At 39.2% G+C, this 26,787-nt stretch overlaps 1 protein-coding gene across 1 annotated transcript in view; it reads left to right on the top strand.

The window, feature by feature from the left end:
• Nucleotides 1-26,787, top strand: part of dnajc1 (DnaJ (Hsp40) homolog, subfamily C, member 1) — a 221,331-nt gene that overhangs the window by 43,707 nt on the left and 150,837 nt on the right. The window contains exons 2-3 of the mRNA XM_078234513.1: nucleotides 10,436-10,537; nucleotides 10,624-10,670. Of these exons, the coding sequence (XP_078090639.1) occupies nucleotides 10,436-10,537; nucleotides 10,624-10,670 (149 nt within the window). The remainder of the gene's footprint in view (nucleotides 1-10,435; nucleotides 10,538-10,623; nucleotides 10,671-26,787) is intronic.

A 26,787-nucleotide genomic window follows, 5' to 3' on the forward strand; every position in this document is an offset into this window, starting at 1 on the left:
ACCAAACGTGTTAGCCCATTTTGACCCCAAGAAGGAACTCCTCTTGATGTGTGACATGTCCCCTTTTATAGGATCAGGGCTACATCTGGTGGCCTGGCTTTGACTTCGATATCACAGATTCAGCAGTGCGATGTATGCCAAGAGTATCAAAAGCTTTCTTTTTCAGCTTCTTTGAACCCATGGGAGTGGCTGGGCAGGCCATGTGTGAGAGTGCACAGGACTTTGCAGGGCCTTTTATGTGCTCCATTTTTAAAAAATCCTAACCATTTTGAATGTGCATCTACCAGGCAGAGCTTTTGTACACATGGCATACCAGAAATCTTGGTGTTCGACAATGATATCGCCTTCACCAGTAGCGAGTTCCAAAACTTCATACCTTCCAATGGCATCAAGCATATTAAAGCAGCACCTTACCATCCATCCTCAAATGGGTTGGTGGAACGGCTGATGCAGGCTTTTAAAACTGGCATGAAGAAACCGTCTGAGGCATCTATACGGACCAAATTGGCACGTTTCTTATTTGATGATGGAACCACCCCACATGCTACAACAAGAATCGTTTGAGCTGAAATATTAATGAGACATCGGTTTTGTACGTGACTAAACTGACTATTTCCAAACCGTGCAGGGCGGGTGGAGTCCAGGCAAGAGACCCAGAAAAGAAATTAAGTTTATTTATTAGTCACAAGTGGGCTTACATTAACAATGCAATGAAGTTACTGTGAAAATCCTCTAGTCACCACATTCCGGCGCCTGTTTGGGTACACTGAGGGAGAATTTATCATGGTCAATTCACCTAACCCCGCACATCTTTGGACTGTGGGAGGAAACCGGAGCACCCGGAGGAAACCCATACAGACACGAGGAGAATGTGCAAACTCCACACAGACAGTGACCCAAATTATGACTCTGCAAGAGCAGAGAGGACGTTTGAAATAAGTGACATTTTGAGGAACTTTGGGGTTGGTTCTGGCTGAGTTCCGGGGATTGTAATAGAAAAGATTGGGCTGGTGTCCTACAAGGTGAAGGTCCAGGAGAAGGTCATGAAGAAACACCTAAACCACCTTGGGAGCAGGGAGTCCTCCCTTGAGCAGGCTTTGCTTCCAGCCACAAAGATGACTGCTCCCAGTACAGGACAACAGCTCGGGGCTAACCCTGAGCCCATTCTTCCAGACGATAAAGAAACAAACTTTGAGATGGAACCTGAGGAAGCAGGCGCCCTGAGTGAAATGAACCCTGAAGAGGAACCCATGTTAGTGACCCTTTGGCATTCGCTCTGAAAACGAAAGTCCCTCGTTAGGTTCACGTCTCCTGATCCAATGACACTTCCAGCTGTCTTTAAACCAGTTGCCAAGCTGTTGGCATGACATGGTGGCACAGTGGGTAGCACTGCTGCCTCACAGCGCCAGGGAATCGAGTTTGATTCCCGGCTTGGCTCACTGTCTATGCGAAGTCTGCACGTTCTCCCCGTGTCTGCGTGAGTTTCCTCCCGATGCTCCGGTTTCATCCCATAGTCTGAAAGACGTGCTGGTTCGCTGCAGTGGCCATACTAAATTCTCCCTCCGTGTACCCGAACAGGCGTCGGAGTGTGGCGACTAGGGGATTTTCACAGTAACACATTGCACTGTTGATTTAAGCCTACTGGTGACACTAATAAATAAACTTAAAGTGGCCAAAAGAACTATTCGCCAGCAGGGGTACTGGGGAAGCCGTGGACCTAGGTTGGGGGAGGGATGTTATAGTGGTCACGAAGGACGTGTGCATCATCAATCGATCTCCCTGTGGGCTTCATGGAATGTGAGTTTCACTATTGAGTGAGAAGAGTGGTGGGAGTTTAAAACCCGTACTGACAGCCTGGACAGGGATTATGTCGGTCCAGAGCACAGGCCTTGATTTGTTGTAAGCTACAGACACAGCCTTTCCTTTGTTTTGATAAAGCAGTGTTGTACTCGGAGGACTGGCCTAGGCGAGGTTATTACAGGCACCCGAGTGGAATATTGGATAACATCGGGAGCGTCATAATGCATGTCTATGGCAAAATTACTTTGTCGTTATTGTGTTTTATAAGTGGTCAGGGGCTACTTGGGCAAGTTGTTGTTGGACAAGGTAACACAGGGTGCCCAATATCTGTACCTTTTAGGAGACAATGACTGCAGGAGAGGAAACTGAAAATGCTGGAAATACATAGCCAACTACTTGTCATTTAAAGTGAAAGCTAGATTAGTGTTTCGTGGATGTCTTTATTTGATATAAATTTTGTCTGTGTTTCAGATGCTGACTGAACTGCTTCAAAAGCATCTTTCGTTATTCTTCCTCATTTCCTAATATGTGTCATATATCATGAAAAGCATGCGAATATTACATCAATGTTTACATTTTACGATCAGGTTATCACTTAACATTGCGTCAAAAAAATGGTATGCATAAACTATTGACTATGTGAATTATACAGTTTGGAATATTTATCCATAGGGTAGGGAATTTTAAAAATTCACTCTTGAGATGTGGCAAGCCCAGCCTTTATTGTCCCTAATTCGATGAATTTAGTTGACAGTAATTTATATATTTTAGGAGCATTCATTTCAGTTTTGCAAGCTGAATTTGGCATGGTGTAACTTCTGTTTCTTGACAGCTTGATTCTATAGCAGAATGCCATGTATCTTTTTGTTGTGAACAACAAACTGAATGACCCTATGTCCAATTTGATCAACCTTTTTAGACCAGAACTAGTTTCTGATCCCTATTGGCATTAATCCTTCAACTTCTGTCATTTTTATGTTCCATGTGTTCACATAGGGGAGGGGATCATTTTCTTTTATTTCCAAAGCAATTTGGTACACAAGCAAAAAGCAGAATAATGCCAAGGGGAGAAAAGCTTCAGTTGTGACATCCTGACTAACCACTTGATGGCAGTGCTGTGGAGCTTGCTACGTCGTGATGTGTTAACTAAAGTAGACTGTTGATTTAATTATGAATTAAGAAGGAGCTGTCTCCTACTCCATGTTAAGGTTCAGTGATGAATTCCTTACATTTAGTGTTTGTATTAATACTGTTAAGGCCAACACATATTGCTATATGGATCTGATAAGTGTACTACACAGATTTTAGAACAGAACTTAATTTAAAAAAAAATAGATTTCCCCTTTTTTTTCTCTCTCTCCTAAAGTGGGTTTTTGAATTTAAATTTATACTTTGGTTTCATCCAGATGCTTCAAACCCCTTGGAGATTTATGGGCAAAATGATGTGAAAATCAAAACACAGTTTCCGATATTTTGTTTGCTGGTTGTAGAAAAGTTGAAGAAATTGAGAAATTGCACATATTTACAACATAAATATTCTCTAACTTTGTTCATACACTAAAAAACTCTGTCATTGCAAATGACTGAAAATGCTAGTCATAGACGGAAAGTTGAAACCTGCCCTTCCTTAGAAATCTGCTATGCAAAATTCCGATAGTAGTACAAACCGTAAAATATATTTCTAAAGTTCTGCTTTACCATATCCTGTGGAAATTTTACCAAAACTAAAAAAATTGGACTATTCAAAGCCGGTGCATTTTTTGATAGTTAAGAAACCACGCAAGTAGCTGAGTAAACCAGGAAATTAGCAATGGGTGGGGAATTCCTTTTTACATTAGTATTGGTCAGTTTCTGCAATTTCTTTTTACCTTGGATAGTTGCCTATGAGTGTTATCACAGTTGTCCTTTTAATTTGGCATTTGCATTGAGAGAATTATTTCAGGAAGTGTTCTGTCATGCTCAGCACTGGTGTGGAAATTGCTCAGACAGTCTCTCCAGCTGCTGGATGGAATCGGGAGTTGAGCTAATTTAAGTTTCCACGTGTGCAATTTTAAAGTCACTTTGTGACCATCATGTTGGGGAAAACAACAAAATGATTGTAAACGTTGCCTTTAAAAGTACAGCATGTGGCAGTGTTTCAACATCTCAGTCTGCTGTCAGCCATGTTTCTCTGTGAAATTATTAAAGACATGGTTGCAGAACATCCGTTTTTTAGATTTGTGTGGCATCTCTGATGCATTTATTTTGGTAATGTTTTTCTTGCTTGTTCTGGTGCATCTGATTTCAGCTTGTCCAGCTTCTTATATACTAGTTATATCAACTTTGATTTGATTTTCACATCATTTTCCCCATATATCTCCAAGGGGTTTGAAGCATCTGGATGAAACCAAAGTATAAATTTAAATTCAAAAATCCACCTCAGGAGAGGAAAAAAAAGGAGGAAATCTATTTAAAAAAAAATTAAGTTCTGTTCTAAAATAAAGGCACAGATACCTGGTACTTGGAATGAGCAAGATTAATTTGTGGGTCTAAGAAGTTGACAACTTGAAGCCTGACTGTACTCAGATACTTTTACAAAATCTGCTTTCTGTTCAGTCATTTTAACCATTCAGAGAAGACTTCTGATTTCTAAACTTAAATTTTAAATTTTTGCTCTCCCATATGAAATGTCACTCAACACAAAAGAGGAAGCAGTTATGCGTGTGTGTAAATTGTTTCCTTCCATTATGTGCTACTTAATTTATCACAACTTAAGTTTTTTTAACTTAGAACATTTTGCATTCAAAAAAAGACTAAGACTATGGAATGTTTGTATGTGTAATATATGTGTGTGTGTAACTTCCAGTTGCTTTGATTTGATATTTTAAAACTTGAGTTTCTACAATTGTAGTTATTATTAACACCTAGTTAATAGTACATGGTTCAATTATGGTCAGACAGTGGCATATAGCAAGAAAGACATTAAAGTTGAGTACACGTTACTCAAGGGGAAGAAGAAGGTATGTTTGAACTTTACTGTAAAACAGGGAGAAAAATTGATTCATTCAGTAATGGTAAGCAAGTTATCTGTAAGATGGTAGTTCCTAAGGTATTTGGTTGTAAATCCCCAGCAATTAGCTAAATCCTTAGAACAAAGATTATTTGCAGAACTAAGTTCAGCTATCCCAGTAAAAAGGGAAGAACCACTGCCCTCCCCAAAAAAAAGCTTTGAAGCTGGTGCATCGCTTCTTTCTGTAGCTTGTTTTTTCTAAAAAGGATTTGTCTGCTTGCTGTATCAGTTTACCTGATACTTTCCTAATATAATACTTCTTGGGAATTCTTCAATCTATCAAACAGGATATCTGTCTGAAGCATATGCACAGTGGTTCAATTGAATTATCTAACTTTGTAACCCTTCTAAGCGCAAATCCTTCTGAACCTTCTTTTGTATTGGTTGTACAACAGCTCAACACTGCACTGATTTCTGTCCATATATATGCCCTTGCTAGACAGAGGTTAAAAGTAACCACTCTCAATTAACCAAGATAATCTCCTGCAATAAAAACTGTTACATCTCTTTGTTCTGCCCAGCATTAATGCTTTGGTTTGTCTACTATTACATCTTTAGTTTTGAAAATACATAGCGGTAACGGTGAGTTGTGTTCAAAGTTATTCTCTTGCAACCACCTTAAAAGGTTGTTGTGGACAAGCAACGAGTTTGCATGTGATATCTTAGAGAAAATTTTTAATTTAGTGAAGATGAATTCTTAATTAAAATCTGGCGGGTGGGGAGGAATCTACATGGCATCCACAGAATCAGTTTACGCATCAGTGTAGCTTGTACTTAAAATAGTTCACATCAAGGAAATGTAATTTAGCCAGTATTTTAATAATGAATTAGCTAACAGCTGAAGCACACAATGTGCTGAGCTCTCGGATATAACTTTTATCCCGAAGACACTGATCCCTCATTTTGTTGTTTTGTCCTTTGTCAAGTTTTGGAGCATACATTGTTATTCATGCTCCTCTTTATGCAATCCCTAATACTTTTAGTGCTTCCTTGTTAAAATTTCCACTGCGGCTGGTTGGCTTAGTGAAATCTCTAAATGTGATTCAAGTTTAAATTATTGTGACTCATGACTCTTGTGATGCAAAGAAGAAAGTATACAATTATCATGGGTTTGAATGCTGATACTATGTTGGTACACTGTGTTATTGTGGCAAATAAAGGTGCTTTGTAGTGTAATTCTGCAAATTATAGTGAATTATTTGAAGCTTTCTGTTTAATTAACATGGTCTGCATTAACATAGTACAGCATTTGTAATGGTAAATGCATAGGAAACAAAAAAATCTACTGGTAGCAGTCCTGATAATTTTGGTCTTTGCTGTGCTAACCTTGTTTCAGAATTTTTTCCAAGGCCAGGCATAGATTATATTTAATGCAAGTAAATCTAGCTTGTCGGAGAGCATGCATTTTACACATTTTTTTCTGATTCTGCTACCAGTTACTTTTAAAGAAAAACAAGGCTGTGTCTGTGCAAACAAAATTCTGTCTTAATTAGAATTGGATTTGACCTTCGTAATCAATGATGCTTTGTAACTGCAGGACTAGAACTGAAAGACGAATAACATTTTTGAGACCAGATAAGATACCATAGGAAAACTCTTCACGTACATTTGATTTAGAGGGTACAATATTGCTTTTTAAAATGGGAGTCTTAGTAATGGTTCCCCTTTTATTGAAGCTTTTTAAGTAATTTTTTTGATAACATCAATTGGTTATTTCTGCTAGTTTTCTTCTGATTGGTGGAAGGGAATAAATGCTTTTGTGCAAATGGTGAGTGAAGATGACTTCATTGTGAGATCTGGCCATAGAGTGTTACCAAGGCTGAAATAGCAAACAAGCTAAATTGACATCTGTAGAGATGGTCATTTACCCAGTCTATTACAGTAATTCTGCCAGTTCATCCACGTATGTTAATTTCGCTTCCTTGTACTGTGTAACGCTGTACTACTCCACTCCAGGGTAGTTCCCATGGTGACATTAAGACTTGCATTTTTAAAAAATGGGTTAAAAGTGGCAATTCTTTTGTAATCATTTGATTTAGTTTAAAAGAGGAATTGGTGTAATTTTGCATTTAACACTGGATTCGGAGAAGGTGATGGGAAACAATGGTACAGAAATTATGTTGTGGAATACAAGCAGATGAGCACTTAATTAACTGGCCATCTTAAATTCCCATTTCCATTTTTTTGCCTGCCAACATTTTCACTAAAATAACAGAGAAACAATTGTTGGAGATGAAGGGTCATACATTTGTTCCCATGTATTCGGGGCTAATACTTCTGAAACTGTTTTAAATTTATGTTCAAATATCCCAGGTTCAATTTTTGGCCTGTCCTGAATTAAGCTGATCTCAGTCAGAGCAATGATGGTGGGATCGAAGGGTAAAAAAAATAAAATTACTGTACTGTCAATTGGTGTCTAATGACTCTGCTGAAAATGTGCACTTGTGTTTGTTGGGTGAGGCCAGAACTGGCTGGGCTGTGATGCTATCTGTGGTTGAACAATTCTTTGTTTAAATGGGTTTCAGAGGGTGCTGTGTCATGGATCCATAGTTACACGAGTGGAGGGAAGAACATCTTGGAAAAAGTGATTTATTCAGACACGAGTGGAGTAAAACTTGTGCGCTTAATGATAACATTCGACCGATCATGCCCAGTTGTTGATGTTTCAATTAAAATGGTCAAACTTAACTGGCCCAAATCAACTGAGCGCATGGCAAATCTATTTAAATTGTTCAACATGTGATCAAAAGAATCTTTTTGAACCGTTTTTTAAAAAAAATGTTGAACAAAAGCAATGAATTGTTTCAACCAGGGCTTTTTTAAAATTGGAGTAGTCTATTTTCCTGATGTACTTCTGCGAATGTAATGAATAATCACACCACAACTTGGACCTTTTAATTGGAGATCCAATATTGCTGAAAGTGAATTTCTTTTTCAATCGGCCATATTCAAATTAAAATTTGTAAACTAATACTTTGAGATTTTTGCAAGTACTAAAATATTTAATTGTCCAAAAAGTGAAATCAGTCACTATTGTAACACCTGAGAATCAAGCAAATGTAATTAGGAGTTTCTGAGAAAATGTCTAAGCTAGTTCACAACATTATGTTTGCTGCTTTTGCTTTTCTCTCCTGAGATGATGAACAGGCTCCTTGGTCTCTTCAGTACTGCCCTTGTTCTGGCTGTTACGATTTACACAAGGATTGATGTAGCATATGTGGGGTTGGAGGGGATGGGGGAAGATGGGAGTTGTGGTGGTTGGGGGGTGGGGGTGATGTGTGGGAAATGCCTGACCCAATTCAGCATCTTCCTCTGTTGTAAGTATGGAGCAATGACTTAGCACTTTGTGAATCAACTACGCTCGTCTGGTTTATAATTTTTTTTTCTCTAAAAATAATATTACAAACCATTGTTCAACGTTAAACTGCTGAAAAAGGGCTTTATAGTCTTAAGTAACAACCTTTTATTCAGGATTCTTATGAAATACATCTATCTCAACATGCTTTCAGTTCCTGTTGGATGTATTTTTAGTATTTTTCCATTTTTATTTCAGATTCCAATGTTTGCAGTTTTTTAAAATCTCCAATGTGTACATAATCCAATCGTGCATTTTTCAGAACTCCTATTTAATCCTCAAAAAATGCTAAATTTGCATTCTGTATTTCTTTGCCCAACTAAATGAGCTACTTTGTAATATTGCTACTCATCAAGTTACCACAATGTTCATTTTATTTGTATGTGAGCTATATGGCACTTAAAAAGAGCAATTGTGTTTAGAGTTATTGTGATTTGGTATTGTCGTGAACAGTTTTAATACAACTAGAAAATTTACAAATGACTATTATTATTCTGCAGGTTTGGTAAAAGGATCTAATGGATAATCTACAGAGTAATATGTACAAAATTATCATTTTCCTAGTACACTTTACGTTGGGGGGTACAGAACACTGAGGCCTAGATGGATGAATGCCTTGCATTTTTATGCAGAGATATTGTAATGCGAGCAACATTGACACAATTTTCAGAAACACTCTGCATACAGGTCACACAATTAGTTATTAAAATGGAAGTAGTAGGGAATATGTTTGCTATATCATTAGAGAATTCCAACAATTTGCCAGATGCAAACTGAAAGGTGAAAAAGGACTGTGGGTATATTTTATTCATTAAATAATAATCCTTTTTGTTTTAAGTTTGAAATTATTTGGAAGGTTTTATATGCTCCAAGTACACACAAACCAGATCTGTCCAAAACATTCAGATTTAAAACTTTTAAGTTTTGGTCATATTATCCTGGTTGTAAAAGATACTGCAAACAATTCGGTGCTGCTAGTCACATTCTTCAGAGGTCCTTTCTTGTACTTCCCTTTTTTTTCAGCATAAATCATCACAAAGCATGCTGGAAGCAGAAGTGTTGAACCTGAGGGCTAATTGCTCAGATAACACTTGTGGTACTATTCTGTGTTAGTGTCACTGTTATGCCGGGAGCAAATTTTGAATTAAACTGAAGCTGTTTGCAGTATTGGAGTAAATTTAGATTTCAGAATTCTTGAATGAGCAGTTTTTTTTTCTAAGAGCAACATCTGCTATGGGTGACGTTTAAATAAAGATTTGAAAATATAGCAGGAGAACATTGCAGAAGTACTGCATCATGCTTAATATTAGAAAGTTTGAAGATTCAAGCTTTTTTTTCCTATTTCCTCCTTTTTTTGAAAATGGTTTAGCATTTTTAATATAGGTGAAACTTCATTAATTGACAAATTGCATTTTATAATCTGTTTATAGAAAGCCTTTGAGGGGAAAATAACTTCCATCTTTACATAGGGTTAAGCATTATCAAAGTTCTGCAAAACTTGAACTGTATTGAAAGATATATTATGCAAATATATTGAACAGATAATGCTGTGCAGTTCTTTTTGCAATTAAGACTAATTAGCTGAGACTGTATATAATTTGTTATTTTCCTATTAAGGTTCAAAACTAACATTTTGTGCAATAACTTGTATTGATTTTGGAATTGTAAAATTGCTTGCTTGATTTTTGTTTTGTGTTGTATAGATGTATCAAATCTTCTAATTACTGCTTGTTAAAAACTACAGTGTTTGCAGCGGTCTCACGCATGTAGATTGAAATCTCTCTTTGTCCGAAGCGGGCGGATAGCGCGCTGCTGAAAATATTAATGGTCATGTGCAGTGTTTTTAAAAAGATCAGTGCAGCAAAATGCAGAGGTTGAATAAGCAGAGACTCGGTCTCCAAGCAAGCAGGTGCCTCCGTTGTTGAGCAGTATCATGTTATTAGCAGACTGTGTTCCCCTCCCTATTCCTTCACTGTTGAACAAAGTCCTTATCCAGAAGGTTTTAGAGAAAGTATACTGACTTTTTTGTGTTGCAGTAGTTCAGAGAAGTGAAAAAGAATAAGAAGTCAGAACCAATGACTGTTTAGTCATGTGCAGCTGAATGCATAGCGTGGCTGTTGCTCAAATTACATTGCCCGAGGAGCCGTACTGGGTCCGCTGTCTTCCTCGATCATAACACTATGCTAAGAGCCTTATATATTTCTGACAAAGTCGACTTTGTATTTTTGCAGGATGCTTCATCTGCAGACATCAGGAAAGCCTATCGGAAAATGTCTTTGATCTTGCACCCGGACAAGAACAAAGATGAAAATGCAGAAATTCAATTTAGACAAGTAAGGGCTGCCTTTTTTTGTACCTTCCTTGTATTTGTATTTTTGTTTAAACATTTTGCATTTTGATCTTTTGTTTTTGTTTTTAGTTGGTGGCTATCTATGAAGTTCTGAAAGATGAAGAAAAACGACAGAGGTATGATGTTTAATGAAGCCCGTTAAAATGTACATTCTTTTGGAGTTGGCTACCCATAATCTTGAATTAATGGAATGATGGAAGGCGTAGTAACTTGTTTTTAAAGAGTTTGTTCAGATATAATAGTTATTGTTTGTTTTTGTTCGCTGGTTATATACATTCTTAAAATTAGTGTGTCAGTCGTAAAACTGCAGTTTGTGATTTATGACTAATACTGAAGCTACTCTTCACTTGCTATTTACCTGGCAGTTTTTGTGCATGAACAGTACTTTGTATAAAATTGGATTTTGATATTTTCATGATGAAACCGTTGTTGCACGTGATGCTAATTTCACGTGTATGTGTCTGTGTTTGAGGAGGGGGGGAGGAGGGGTGGGTGTTTGTGTTAAAAGCTTCTGAGACCTATATGTTTCTCCATTTCCACTGCCTCTTTGCCACTGGAGGTATAAATCTGTCGTCTTCTGGCATTTCATGGCAAGTTACTGCATTTATGATCTGCTATATTGAATTAGAGTGGTAAGACTTTTTTTCCATTGCAACTTGGAAAATATATTATTGTTTTATATTGATTTAGTACTGAATATTTATTTACATTAGTTCCTGGATGGAAGTCATAGTATTTGGACAATCCTAAGACAGATAGATGTCAACATGTAACAGTTAATCCTGGTTTAGAGAATTTTTAAGATGTTGACCAGTCATCTTGGGAAAAATGGTTGTGACCTCCGTTAATAAAATATCCTTGTTTAAGGTATTGCATTTTGAAAAATCTACCAATGCTGTAAACTTATGGGAAGGGCTATGTAATTTGCTTGTGAAGCAAAGCTTTTGTAGATGAATATTGGGTCATAATAAGGAGTTGGTTTTGTGTTGCTGATTATTTAGGTCAGGTTCCATGAGCTGGCTTTAAATTTTTACACTGCTAAATCTGTCTCTCTATCCCAGTTTAGACTTGGTTTTTGAGGGCCTGTGAGCCCGGTGAGATAAGAAAACCGTGCAAACCCCAGAAGCCAGCCTGCATATTTGTTTACTGAATCCAATCTTAAACAGTATCGTATATAATGAGTTAAGAAGGGGAAGAATGTACTACTTTAATCATCATTCATTTATACAGATTATATTTTAATCTGTGCTTCTAATATAACTATAATTTTAGAAATTTAGAGAGCAAAAACAATCTTGTCCTTAAGTGTAGTCAAATTTCCATTGATCTTTATTTAAAATCAAATTTACTTGCAGTACATTGTCACTGCATTTTTGTTTAATTGTGTAGTTAAATTTAAAAAAAACATCAATGCACCAATTAACCACAGTTTTTATTTAAATTGTCAATGCAATACGTATTCAACAAGTCTAAGGAGAAAACCTGCAAATACTGGAAATTGGGAAACAAATAGAAAATTCTGCTAATGCACAACTTGTCCATCAGCATCTAAAATGACAGGTTAATATTTTAAGGATTCAACAATGCCATCTTGAAGGATACTCCCAGAAACTGTAACCTGCCTTTTCTGTTTTTCAAAATGTGTGTAATCTGCTGAGTATTTCCGGCATTTGTTTATTTGGTAAAGTAAACCAATGGAGTACTGTAAACCATATTGAGGAATAAAGAGTATCTGGCACTGTAAGATGTGAATTCAAGAAAGGAAACCACGTGTAGCTGATCTAAGCCATTTAAAAAGCAGCACAACTGTACTTTTGAAATGACTGCATAATCTTTTCGCATGTAAATTGTAGGAATTTTATGTACAGTGAGTGGACATTTTAGTATGTGCGTATACAATAAATCAGCATATATGCTGTGTGAACAAAGTACGATAATTAGAAAGAGTGCATGCTGCATGCAAGATTTCTAGCTTATTGTAGATTGAAATGTTCTGTAATTTTTAAAAAAGCCCTTTTCCACTCACACTCTCACACTCTCTCACTCTCTCTCTCCTGTGGGGCAGCAATTAGCTGCAATTCCCAGATAGACATAGTTGAGACATTTGCATGCAGGAGATAATCCGAGTGAACCAAATCTACAAACACTGCAGCACCCAATTTTCTCGTCATTAAATAATTTTATTGAAACTGATTTCAATTTTACGGTTTGCTGATTACCCAAAAGCTTCAAGGCTAATCATATATAAATTTACAGGCATATGTATGGAAAAGAATGATGGGAAATGGCCATCTGTCCCATCAAAGCCACCCCATTCAGAATTGGGCAGCCTTTTAAACTATAGGAGCCACCCTACATCTTGCATTCATGCAGTCTCCTGGTACAGGGGAAAAGATCCAAGGTCAATTTAGGAAAAAACTCATGGAAATTCCTCTCCAATTTCGAAATGCTATCAAGCCCCAGGAGACCAGAGTAACCTCATGAGTTTTGCTAATCCCAGCTACCCTTATTATAGCATGAATTGTTCTCTCTCAGGAGCTTGTCCAGCTCCCTTTTTGAGGGTCTGTAGGGATTCCATACTTAGTGCACGCTGAGGTAATCTGTCACAGAAGCCGATGACTCTGAAAATAAATGATTCCCGTCATTTAGCCACAGTGTATTTTATACTTGTGCTCCTTACTTTTCCCATTTTTATCTAGCCCAAATAACCTGCCTATCAGGACAAAAACTATTCCCATCATCATTGTATTGCAAAACAATGGCTAGCATTCATATTCAGCTTCTGGTATAGAAAAACATCTGTGAATTTTGTTCTGTAAATAAGGTAATTTTTTTCTGTATGAATGCACCTGAAATCTGAAGGATTTTTGAAGTCTTATTTTACACTCAGAAAATTTAAGCATTTAAGTTGAGTCTCAATAAATCCTCTTTTAAAATAACAAATGTATTGTGCATTGTTATAATAGTTCTTAGCTGGAATTTATGTTTGGAAAGTGATAGTATTCTTGGTAATGTTACATTTTGCACAATTCTGATATTTAAGAATTAACAGATTTTAAAATGGTAGTTTTGCCTTTTGTATTAAGAGCCCAAGAACAGGAAGAAACAAACTGATCAGTATAAAATATGCCAGAGAGAGCTTATACTTGAGGCAAGAATTGTACTCCATCACCAGGAGGCAGTATTCAATACAAATTTGACTGCAATAGCAATGGGTTATGAAGTGAAATTGAGAAGTCATCTACTGCAACATGCGCTTTTAATATGTATTTTAATGAAATGTTTATCACTTTAGCCAGAACTATACATATCTACACTGTATGTTTCAAAAAAACTCTTGCTCCATGATCCCTAAATATGTGCTGCAATTTGCTTCCTCTTGTGCTCTGACACTTGTACAGTATTTACTGTAGTACAGTCCTTTCCACTTAAGGATGACCAGATTTTGGTGGAATGTGGTATACTCCACATGACACACTCATGCATTTTTAAGTTTAACATTTTTACCCAAAGTTGCTGAATGGCACAGCAAGGGCAACCTTGGTAAACAACTGGGAGTTCCTTAAACAATGAGATTTTGGAAATAAACCAAGAAGACGGATGTATTAAGGTGGGTGAACTCAATATCAAATCAGCTGCAGAAAGGAAAGTGGAAGAGAGAAAAAGATGAAAGGAAAAGTTTTTTAAAATTTGACAGTTTTTGCATCTAAAACCTCTGAAAGAAAACACACTTATGAATTGTTCACTTTCTGGCCAAGAGAGGCTGATTGACAGTCACCAATAATTTCCATGTTGTTGAAAGGATACTTGGGCTGTTGATTACTAAACTTGACCCTCAGTGGAGAAATTTAATGTGCAAGTGCAGTATAAAATTCATCGGGAGGTTAAGCACAAAATGTCATATTCGTCATTCATGGGCTATCTCTTTCTCGCTACAAGGTGTTGGCCAATTTGTGCATTTGTTCAGACGCCATTATGTTTTAAGCAAAATAGTATTTATGCTAAATCAATAGGATAACAAAATAAGGTTTTATGTTACGCGGCTTTCTTGACGCTCCTGACCTGTGACTTGTTGATGATGGCGAGGTTCACCTTTATTCAGCCTCTGGCCCTGTTGTAGCTGCTGTATTTGTCAGGGAGAGATGGTTAGTTTTTCTCTTCTTGGTGAAGGCATGAGGGTGAGGTAACTGTTACTTGCCACTTATCGTTGCCACTTATCAGGTCGGGTTTGGATTTTGTCCAGATTTTACTGCATGCAGGCATATCGGAGGAGTTGTGGCTGGAACTTGAGACCATGCTGTCATCAGTGAACATACCCTGACCTTATATTGAAGGGAAGATCTTTGATGAAGCAACTGAAGATGGTTGGACCTAGGGTATATCCTGATGAATTCCTGCAATGATGTTCTGGGGCTGAGATGATTGACTTCCAACAATCACTGTCATTTTTTGTGCCATGTACAACTGCAGTTGGTGGAGAGTTTGTCCCATGATCCTCATTGACTTCAGGTTTGCTTGGGCTCCTTGATGCCATCTCAGTCAAATGCTGCCATAACAATGGCAATGACTCGTCTCACCTCTGGGATTCTACTCTTTTGTGCCCATGTTATAATGGGGTCTGTGACTAAGCAGTCCTGGCAGAATCCAGGTGTGCAGGTGAGTTAAGTGCTGCTTGATATCACAGTTAGCAACCCTATCAATCGTTTTGACAGTAGATTGGTATTTGTTTTTAGTTAGGGTGGTAATTAGCTGGATTGGATTTGCCCTATTTTTTGTGGACAGGACATAACTGGGTAATTTTGGGTAGATGCCAGCGTTGTAGCTGCTCTGGTATACCTTGTCTCAGAGCACAAGTCTTCAGTACTAATGCCAGCACATTGTCACTGTTCAAAGCTTTTGCTGTATCCAGTCACTCATCTATTTTTTGGTATAACTTGGAATAACTTGAATAGGCTGAAGATGAGCCTTTGCAATGTTGGAGATCTTGTCACTGTTGAAAATGGTTGCAAACTGAGGCTGGGCTGTGCCATCATTAATAATGGGGTAATGTTCATGGAATTGCTTTCTCCTGTTATTTAGTTGTTCACCATCATTCACAAGCTGATATAGCAGGAATGCAGTGCTTAGATCTGATTCAGTGGTTGCATGAATGGATCATTCATTGATTTGTTTAGCTGTCAGTAGCATGCTGCTTTCTCTGTTGAGCATTTATGTAGCTCCACCAAGTTGGCATCTCCAATTTAGGTATGCATTGTGCATGCTTTTCATTGAACCAAGTTTGGTCTTTTGGCTTGATGGTAATGGCAGAGTGAGAAATAAGCAGAACCTTGAGGTCTTGGGTTGTGTTGGAATCCAATTGTGTATGCTGATGCCTCAGCACTTCATGGATGTAAAAGCAGATTACTGCGGATGCCGGAATCTGAAACAAAAACAGAAAATGCTGGAAGATCTCAGGTCTGACAGCATCTGCAGAGAGAGAACAGAGCCAACAGACTCCTCATCAGATCTGAATGTATCCCATTTGAAATGTTGCTGGTGTCATGTAACATGATAAAGGGTATCCTTGAGTTGACTTAGAGTGCACAAGACAGAAGAAAATTGTATTAATTGTAATAGATCTGCTAACAATCACAAATCTGTATTGCGACAAGCGGTGCTAAATTTTGAACAGACAGTTGCAGAAAGTGGGGACAATAAACCATTCTGGAACTGTGAAGTCCAGGCAGAAAGTTAAAACCTTACTGGCCCATTATTTAATCCAGTAAGTGGAAGTGTGACTTAATAGCTGAGCTATGCTTTTTATTCAACAGTCTGCACTGTCGAAGATTTGGATCAAGTCTCAGTTGCCTCTCAATGTGCAGCTGTCTGATTGGAGACCATAAACTTCACTCCGAATGGTCTTCAGCAAAGGCTATTCAGATGCAAAAATTTTGCCCCTCCTGGACTTGATGAGATGCCTTTATTATTTTCTGAAAGGAGAGGGATTTTTGTTTTGCATCTGCTTTGTCTGCTCTTTAAACACTGTTTGAAAGATGGAGAAACATCTAAAGAATGGAAGTTCCCTCTTGTACCTATTTTTTTAAAAAGGGAGTAGAAAGGATGCTGAGAATTACTGGCTGGTCAGTTTGACTTGCCACATTGGAAATTAATGGAATCCTGTGTTGTAGCGATCATCTGGACTTGCTCGAAGGAGCGAGGTCTTATTGGGGGCAACCTGTTAGGCTTCATTCGTGTGGGTTTGTGTGCCTCACATTATTTGAATTTTTAGAAGATGCGACTGTGCTATAGTTGACTGAAACCAATAGTGTAATGCAATTTACTTGAATTTTTCCAAAAGCCTTTAATTCAGTGCCACATATGTGGTTATTGAACTCGTGCCACATATGCAGTTATTGAAAGCTAAGGGGTATGGAGAGAAAGCAGGAGTGGGATACTGAAAGTGAATGATCAGCCATGATCATATTGAATGGTGGTGCAGGCTTGAAGGGCCAAATGGTCTACTCCTGTACCTATTTTCGATGTTTGAACAAGTTATCTGCATGGAGGATTAAAGGCAAACTTTACCAGTGGATGCAATCATTTTGTTGGACCATGTGGAAGTGATCACTGTTAATGGACAATTATCAAATCCAACACATGATTTCTGGAGTTCTTCAAAGACGTGTCTTGGGGTCCCTTTTATTTGTGGATTATGTTAATGATATTGATTGCCAGATTCAACATAGTACAGTTTTGAAATATATGGATGATATCAAAATTTATTTGGAAGTTATAAAAATAATCCAGGGCTCCCAAACACACTTCGTCAGAGTGAGCTCTTTATTATGGGGCAGTGGTCCAAGGAGTGGCAACTTGCCTTTAATGTGGCAAAGTGTTCAGATCTCCATTTCGGCCACAATAATCCTAATTCACAGTATCATGTTGATGGCCAGCCTTTAGCATATTCAACCATTGAAATTGGCTAAGATCAAGTGTAGTATGGATCGCCTGCACTTGGTTGAGGTCATTGGGTTACGCTGAGGCTTCATATGTTTCATATGAAGCAATTTTTAAAAGCGGCATCTCGGCCTTTTGGCTAAGATGCAAATGAGCTCAGGTCTTGGAGGAGGATCCTCCCCCTTCTCCAATCAGCTTGACTCATGTAGATCAGGCCCAGGACAGGGTGGTTTTGGTCTCCCGTCCTGTCTTGTCAGCCTGGATCTGAAATGTCTCAACTTGTTGAGACTCTGAATTGGATTTGATTTGATTGAATTGGAAAAGTATAAAAAAAAATTCAACCATTGAAAAGGATTTGGGTGTGACTTTTGCAAGTAATCTGATGTTTACGAATCATGTGGCTCAGGCAGTACAGCAGGCACTTTCAGAGAGATATACAACTTGGAGAGAGAGTACAGGAATATGGAAGGCATGAGGGGCATTTAAAATTCTTGGATGACAATCTTTAGAGAACAGAAGACTGATTTTTGATTTAGTTGAAATTTATAAATTGATACAAGGCCGGACTATCTTGAAGCCTAAAAGTTATTTCCTTGCAATTACGGTATTTTGTGATCCTCAGTATAAACTACAGAAATGTGGTTCACATCTGGATAGTTGCAAATTTTTTTCCACATAGAATTGTTGATACTTGGAGTGCTTTGCCTGATTTTGTTGTCAATGTTGAAAAAGTAGTGACGTTTAGAAGACTTGTTAGAAACATAGTGTGATTTCAATCTATGTACTGTCTGTTGTTGTTGCCGTTCTTGTTTTTAATACTGTGCCTATGTGCTTTGCACCGTATGGCAATAAAGATAAATAAATAAAATGACGATGGAATTTTTCCTCCAGAGGTCCCTGGGAAGAGGGGGTTGTTTTATGATGACAGGTTGATTAAATTGGGCTTTTATTCTCTGGAGTTTAGGGGAATGAAGGCAATCTCATAGAAAATTCTGAAGGGGCTTAATAGGGTGAGTGATTGTTTCCAATGGTCAGGGAATCTAAAACACTGGTCACGGTTTCAGGATAAGGGGCTGATCATTTTTAGAACTGAGATTGGGAGAAATTACTTAACTCAAAGGGTTGGAATCTGCCCCAGAGGCTGTGGATGCTCGAACGTTAAATACATTTGAGGCTGGGATTGGCAGAGTTTTGGTATCTCAGGAATTAAGGGCATACCCCAGGTGGGAAAATGGAGTTGAAGCCCAAGATCAGCTATGATCCGATTGAATGCTGGAGTAGGCTCCATGGGCTGTGTGATCTACTCCTATTTTTTATGTGGTGGTTATTCCCACCAACGAACATGAACATGAATACCCACTGATTATGGCAAGGTCTACATGCCGTAACTGGCTGCAAGGTGAAGGTGCGTAGAGTCACCGGCACCAATGTATCCCTTCCCGATGAGCTCAATGCATTTTATATCTGTTTTGAGTAAGAGGACGTCTTCCATCCCAGAAGCCACGGTCGAACCGGTATCCGAGGTCACCATCGCAGATGTCAGATTGGCCTTCTTGAAAGTTAGCCCACGGAAAGCAACTGGCTGGGACGGGGTACCCGACAAGCACTCGGATCCTGCGCGGACCAGCTGATGGGTGTATTCACAGATATCTTAAACCTCTCCTTACAATGATGAGAGGTCCCTACCTGCTTCAAGAAGAAGACCATCATCCCTGTACCAAAGAAAAGCCAGGTAGCGTGACTTAATGACTTAATGCCCTGTGGCTCTGACATCCGTCATTACGAAGTGCTTCAAAAGGTTGTCATGGCACACTTCAACTCCTGTCTCCCAGATTGCATGGACCACAACAGTACATCTATCGCTGCAACATAAAATCATAGAAACCCTACAGTGCAGAAAGAGGCCATTCGGCCCATCGAGTCTGCACCAACAACAATCCCACCTTGGCCCTATCCCTGACGTGGAGATGCCGGCGTTGGACTGGGGTAAACACTATGGTTAAAACTGTTACTGTGCCTATCCCTGACGCCATCTCCCTTGCCCTACACTCTACCTTGGAACACTTGGATGCCAAAGAAATTTATATCAGGCTTCTATTTATTGACTGCAGCTCAACCTTCCAAACCATTATCCCAACAAAGCTCATCTGCAAACTTTATGGCCTAGGACTCGGCTCCTCCCTCTCTGACTGGATCCTAAACTTCCTAACCCACAGACCGCAATCAGTAAGGATAGGCAACAACACCTCCACGATTATTCTCAACGTTGGTGCCCTGCAAGGCTGTATCCTTGGGCCCTTACTATACGCCTTATACACTTACGACTGTGTGGCCAAATTCCCCTCCAACTAGATTTTCAAGTTTGCTGATGACACCATCGCAGTGGGTTGGATCTTAAACAATGATGGGATAGAGTACAGGAAAGAGAGAATCTGGTGAAATTGTGCAATGACAATCTCCCTCAATGTCAATAAAACAAAGGAGATGGTCACCGTCTCCAGGAAGCGTAGTGGAGGACATGCCCCTGTCAATATCAACATTGATGAGGTGGAAATGGTTGAGAGCTTCAAGTTTCTAGGTGTCCAGATCACCAACAACTTGTTCTGGTCCCTCCACGCTGGCGCTATCGTTACGAAAGCCCACCAATGCCTGTACTTTCTCAGGAGACTAAGGAAATTCTGCATGTCTGCTACAACTCTCTCCGATCTTTACAGATGTATCGCAGCTTGATATGGCTCCTGCTCTGATCAAGACCATAAGACACTACAAAGGGTTTTGAATGTAGTGCAGTCCATCACGCAAACTAGCCTCCCATCCATTGACTCAGTCTACACTTCCCGCTGCCTCGGGAACACAGCCAGCATAATCAAGGACCCCACACACCCCAGACATACTCTCTTCCACCTTCTTCCATCGGGAAAAAGATGTAAAAGTCTGAAAACGTGTGCCAACCGACTCAATATATGTTGAATGGTCCCAACATATATTAAGCTGATCTTTCTCTTCACCCTATCTGTAACTGCAACACTATACTCTGCACCCTATCCTTTCCTTCTCCCCATGTACTTCATGAACAGTATGTTTTGGCTGTATAGTGTGCAAGAAACAATACTTTTCACTGTATCCCAATACCTGTGACAATAGATCAAATCATATACATTCCTGAGCTTCCCCTGTTGGCCGTACATGAGTGGTAGGCAAAATGCTGAAATCTATTATAAAGTATGTGGTAAATAGACACCTGACAATCAAGATCTGATTAGGCATAGTCAGTATGTTTGTTGAACTTGACGTTTTCTTTTAAGCTATTACTAACAAAATTGATAAAAGAAAGTCGATGGACGTAGTATATTTGGATTTTCAGAAGTCCCCCACAGGAGCTTAATTAGCAAAATAAAAGCACTTGGGATGGGAGGCAACATATTGTCATGGATTGAGGATTGGCTAATGGGCAGAAAGCCAAGAGCAGGAATAAACAAGTCACACTCATGTTTACAGGCTGTGGCTAGTGGGCTACCACAGGGATCAGAATATATATCAATGATTTGGATGTGGGGACCAAATGTAATATTTCCAAGTTTACAGATGATACAAAGCAAGGTGGGAATGTGTGTTGTGAGGGAGATGTAAAGCGGCTACAGGAAGATTTGGACAGACTTAGTGAGTGGGCAAAAACATGGAAAATGGATTATAATGTGGAAAAATGTGAGGTAATCCAGTTTGGTAGAAGGAATAGATGTGTGGAGCATTTCCTAAAAATGTAAGAAATTAGTAAGTGTAGATCAGTGGTCTCCAAATAGTTGATCATGGTCTACAGGCCGATCCTGGAATCTCAAAGTCAATTGTCATTGGCTGCTGCTGACAATGTGCGGGACTTGGGTTTCTTGTGATGACAAGCGAATCAGCTCATTGACTGCTGAATCACAGGTGCCAAAACATGGACTGAGCTGGTGAAGACAAAAAGATGAGAGAGGAGCCAGGGACCTCCAAGAGAGCAAAACCTACCATTTCCAACAGGAATGGCAAAGTGAATTTATTTTTACAAATGCCTAGTGCAAGAACATTTGTCTCATTTGACATCAGAATGTAACCTTGAGTAAAAGAGGTAATTTGGAACAACACCACAAGATGATGCATGCAGAATTTCAAGAAAATTTTCCTTTAAAACAGCGCCATTCAGACACAACATTGGGGAGTTCAAGGGAATGTTGCAAGCCCAACAGTCACTCTTTTCAAAACCTGTGGCTAAAGGCGAAGCTAGCAAAAAGGCATCTTTTCGCATTCGCCATCTTCTGGAAAAACGTTATCAAGGAGGCTATGGTGGTTGCTGCTGAAACTCTGTTCAAAGACTTTTAAAAACAACGATGAAATTATGAGAGCCATCAAGGGTATGTCGCTTGGTGCTTTAACAGCCGCCAGAAGAGTGGAATTATTGTCCGAGGATGTCTCAGCAAATACACAAGACTTATCAGGCTGTGGATGTTTCTCACTACAGTTTGAGTCAGTAGACATGATGGAACGGCCCAGCTGATTGTTTTCATTTTCATGGCATTCAAAAATGCAACAACAAACGAGAACCTCCTCCCACTTTTGCCACTCAGAGGACAAGAGGCGAGGATGTCTACAGCAAACTTAACAGACGTGTGACTGAGAAAAACATTCCGATCAAGAAACTGGTTTCAATCACAATCGATGCTAGACCATCAATGCAGGGTTTTTTGCACTTTGCAGAAATGATCCTGAATTCCCCATCTTGGTCAACTACCATCGTGTTATCCACCAACGAGCACTAGCAGGCAAGGTTCTTGACTTTGTTGTCAAGATTGTCAACTCAATTTGTGCCAGAGCCCTGCAACGTCACTTGTTCAAATTATTATTTGAGCTTGATGCCACCTATGGTGAGCTAATCTTCATGAAGATATGAGATGGTTAAGTTGAGGAAAAGTCCTCCAGAGATTTTTAGATCAGCTCCCTAAAATTGTCACCTTTTTAAAATCCAGAAATGAGGTGTACAGTGAGCTGTCATACAATGCGTGGTTGTTAGACATGGCATTTCTTACGAACATATGTGAAAAATTGAGGGACAGAGACTTGTCACACGTAATCAGTGCAGTGAATGTGTTCAAGTTGAAACGGGGCCTGTGGTTCCGAGCACTTTCCAAATCTGGAGAAAGTCCAACAGCAGGTGAAACCGAAAAGGTTCCATCCAAACAAATTCTGTGACCACCTGAACAAATTGGAAAAGGAATTCTACAGACAATTTCAGGAGTTTGACAAGATGGAACACATCATTATGTTTGTCTCAAATCCATTTTTTTCAAGTGGACATTAGAGAACTGGCAGAAAATGTCAACAGTGTACTTGACATGGAAATAATCACCATGTAAAATGATATGTCAAGGGACAAAGACTTTTGGGGACTTCTAAACAGAGAGAAGTACCATCTTGTAACATTGTGTGCATTCGAGGTAAAGGCCTACTTTGGTTCCACATTTTTCTACTTATCCCAGATGAAAATCATCAAGTCCAAGTATCACACTCGTCTCTCAGATTCTCATCTGATGGACTGTATGAGACTGGCCTTCTCAAACTACAAGCCAGACTTCACAGCTCTTGCAAATAGTGTGCAAACACAGGTGTCATACTAAAATGGGTGAGTGTTATGCACACGTACGTTTTGGGGGTTTTTAGTAAAGAGTAAATCTCGTGCTGCATTTTGATGCTAAAAGTGATCTTGTGCTTAAAAAGGTTGGAGATCATTGGAGTACAAAGGGACCTGGGTGTTCTTGTCCATAAGTCAGTGAAGGCTAGCATGCAGATGCAGCAAGCTATTAGGAAAGCTAATTAGCCTTAATCAAAAGAGAATTTAGAGAGGTCTTCAATTATATTGGAGCTGGGTAAGACCACACCTGGAATACTCTGTGTAGTTTTAGTCCTCTTATCTCAGAAAGGATATTATTGCCACAGAGAGTGCAGCCAAGGTTCACCACACTTGTTCAGGGACTGTCTTACAAAGTGATATTGGGCAAACTGGGCCTGTATTCTCTAGAGTTTCGAAGAATGAAAGGTGATCTCATCGAAACCTCCAAAATACTCGAAGGAATATACAAGGTCGATGCAGATAAAATGTTTCCCCTGGTTGAGGAACCTAGAACAAAATAAGGGGGATACTGAGATACGGAGAAATTTCTTTACAAAGAGGATTGAGTGTCTTTGCAATTCTCTACCCTAGAAGGCTGTGGAAGCTCAGTCATTTTGTAAAGCAGAGGTTGATAGATTTCTGATTAACAATAACGTAAAGGGTATGGAGATAGTGGGTGTAAAAAGCATTGAAATGTCTGATGAACCATGATCATATTAAATGGCAGAGCAGGCTCAATAGGCTAAATGGCTTATTCCTGTTTCTATGTTCCTACAATTAAAAACATTATAGAAGGGCATTTAGAAAAAAATCAAAGTAATCAGGCAGAGTCAACATGGTTTTGTGAGAGGGAAATCACGCCAAATCAATTTATTGGAGTTCTTTGAAGAAGTAACGTGTGGATGCACTATACTTGGATCTCCAGAAAATATTTAATAAGGTGCGGAATCAAAGGTTGTTCTGGAAAATAAAAGTTCATAGTGTAGGGCTAACCTATATTGGCATGGATGGAAAATTGATTAGCTAACAGGAGGCATAACTGAGTTATTTTCTGGTCGGCACGATGTAGCGAGGGTTGTGCCACAGGATCCATGCTGAGGCCTCAAATCTTTACAATTTATATAAATGACTGTACCCTATGTTTTACATTTATTTAGGAGGGAGTAAATTTGTCCCAACAGTTAAATGAATTTATGAATCATTTTCAGAATTATCCATGTATTGGGCACTGGGGGAAAAGCCATCAAGGGCACCCAGAATGGTGGGAAATTGGGGGAAAAGTCAAGACCTTGGTTCAGGAATCATCTGATCATGCTTTCCGAGCCCCTGGGAGAAGCAGAACCCATTTCTCGATTGGGTTCTGAAATAATTTGTTTTGTAGGAATAGAAGAGGAGCCTGTTGATCTGATCTGTACCTTAACTCTATCTACTCTATGTTCATTCTGTGGGTCTCTTGGGGAATTAAGGGACAGGAGGAGTGGGTGGAAAAATGGAGTTGAAGCCCAAGATCAGCCATGATCGTATTGAATGGTGGAGCAGGCTCGACAGACCATGTGGTCAACTCCTGCTCCAATTTCTTATGTTCTTATGACTTGGAAGAAGGAAGCCAAAGGTATGATTGCTCAATTTACTGATGTAACAAAGATGGGTAGGAAAGAAAGATGTGAAGACGACATTAGGAGGCTACAAAGGAATATAGATAGATTAAGTGAGTGAGCAAAGACCTCTTGTGGGAAAATCCAGAACTGGGAGGGGCAGTGCACTATTTAAAACTAAGGGTTCGTCCATTTAAATCAGAGATTAGGAGATTTTTTTTGGGTGTCGTGGAACATTCTTCTACAAAAGGCAGTGGCAGCAGAATCTTTGAATAGTTTTAGGGTAGAGATGGATAGATTCTTGATAAGGGAATAAAAGGTTATTGGAGGTAAATGGGTTTGTGGAATTGAGGTTGCAACCCGATCAGCCGTGATCTTATTGAATGGTGGAACAGGCTTTGAGGGTCAAGTGGCCTAATCCTGTTCCTAATTTGTAAGTATGTTCATATGTTTTTAATTTTAATACCACAAGTCTTGTAATTTATTAGAGCCTTGTTCAGTACATTTTTTCACCAGCACAAATCCATATTTAAAATTATTTTGTTTGCACTACCACTATCTCATCTGGTGTGGTCTTGGATTCCTGTGTTGTTTTATGAGTGAAATAACTGAAATTCAATAAATGCCTGTGTATTTAAATATTTGAACAAAATGTTTGCAACAATTTTGAGCTTTAGCAAGTGCACTGTATGGTAACTTGAAACCACAATAATTGTAGTCAAATGCATGAAGTCAAATGCATTGTTTGAAAGAAGCTTTCATATAAATAAATAATAATGTTTAACAATAACAGTAATTCAGCAGAACAGTAATAACTGAAAACAAGAGCAATTGTACACAGGTCTTGCTTGCAGAACAATCTCTTGCAGACTGAAAAGCCCTCCAAAACCTGCACATGCTCAGAACTCTCAACAGACGCCAGTAAAACAACATAGGGGAAGAAGGCTTATCGGAACACTTTGTACTCAAAATGACACTCAATAACACTGCTCCTCCCCCTTAAATTTCAATCTGCCATTAGAACAGAAATACAACAATAGGATTGCCTTAGCCATACAAAGGTCTATCAGGAGCTTTACTCCTGTGTTGCGATCCATGCAATACATAGAACATAGAACATAGAACATAGAACATTACAGCGCAGAACAGGCCCTTCGGCCCACGATGTTGCACCGACCAGTTAAAAAAAAACTGTGACCCTCTAACCTAAACCAATTTCTTTTCGTCCATGAACCTATCTACGGATCTCTTAAACGCCCCCAAACTAGGCGCATTTACTACTGATGCTGGCAGGGCATTCCAATCCCTCACCACCCTCTGGGTAAAGAACCTACCCCTGACATCGGTTCTATAACTACCCCCCCTCAATTTAAAGCCATGCCCCCTCGTGCTGGATTTCTCCATCAGAGGAAAAAGGCTATCACTATCCACCCTATCTAAACCTCTAATCATCTTATATGTTTCAATAAGATCCCCTCTTAGCCGCCGCCTTTCCAGCGAAAACAATCCCAAATCCCTCAGCCTCTCCTCATAGGATCTCCCCTCCATACCAGGCAACATCCTGGTAAACCTCCTCTGCACCCTCTCCAAAGCCTCCACATCCTTCCTGTAATGTGGGGACCAGAACTGCACACAGTACTCCAAGTGCGGCCGCACCAGAGTTGTGTACAGTTGCAACATAACGCTACGACTCCTAAATTCAATCCCCCTACCAATAAACGCCAAGACACCATATGCCTTCTTAACAACCTTATCTACTTGATTCCCAACTTTCAGGGATCTATGCACACATACACCTAGATCCCTCTGCTCCTCCACACTATTCAAAGTCCTCCCGTTAGCCCTATACTCAACACATCTGTTATTCCTACCAAAGTGAATTACCTCACACTTCTCCGCATTAAACTCCATCCGCCACCTCTCGGCCCAACTTTGCAACCTGTCTAAGTCTTCCTGCAAACTACGACACCCTTCCTCACTGTCTACCACACCACCGACTTTGGTGTCATCAGCAAATTTGCTAATCCACCCAACTATACCCTCATCCAGATCATTAATAAA

Source organism: Mustelus asterias, chromosome 2 (assembly GCF_964213995.1).
Source record: "Mustelus asterias chromosome 2, sMusAst1.hap1.1, whole genome shotgun sequence".
In the NCBI taxonomy this organism is placed as follows: Eukaryota; Metazoa; Chordata; class Chondrichthyes; order Carcharhiniformes; family Triakidae; genus Mustelus; species Mustelus asterias.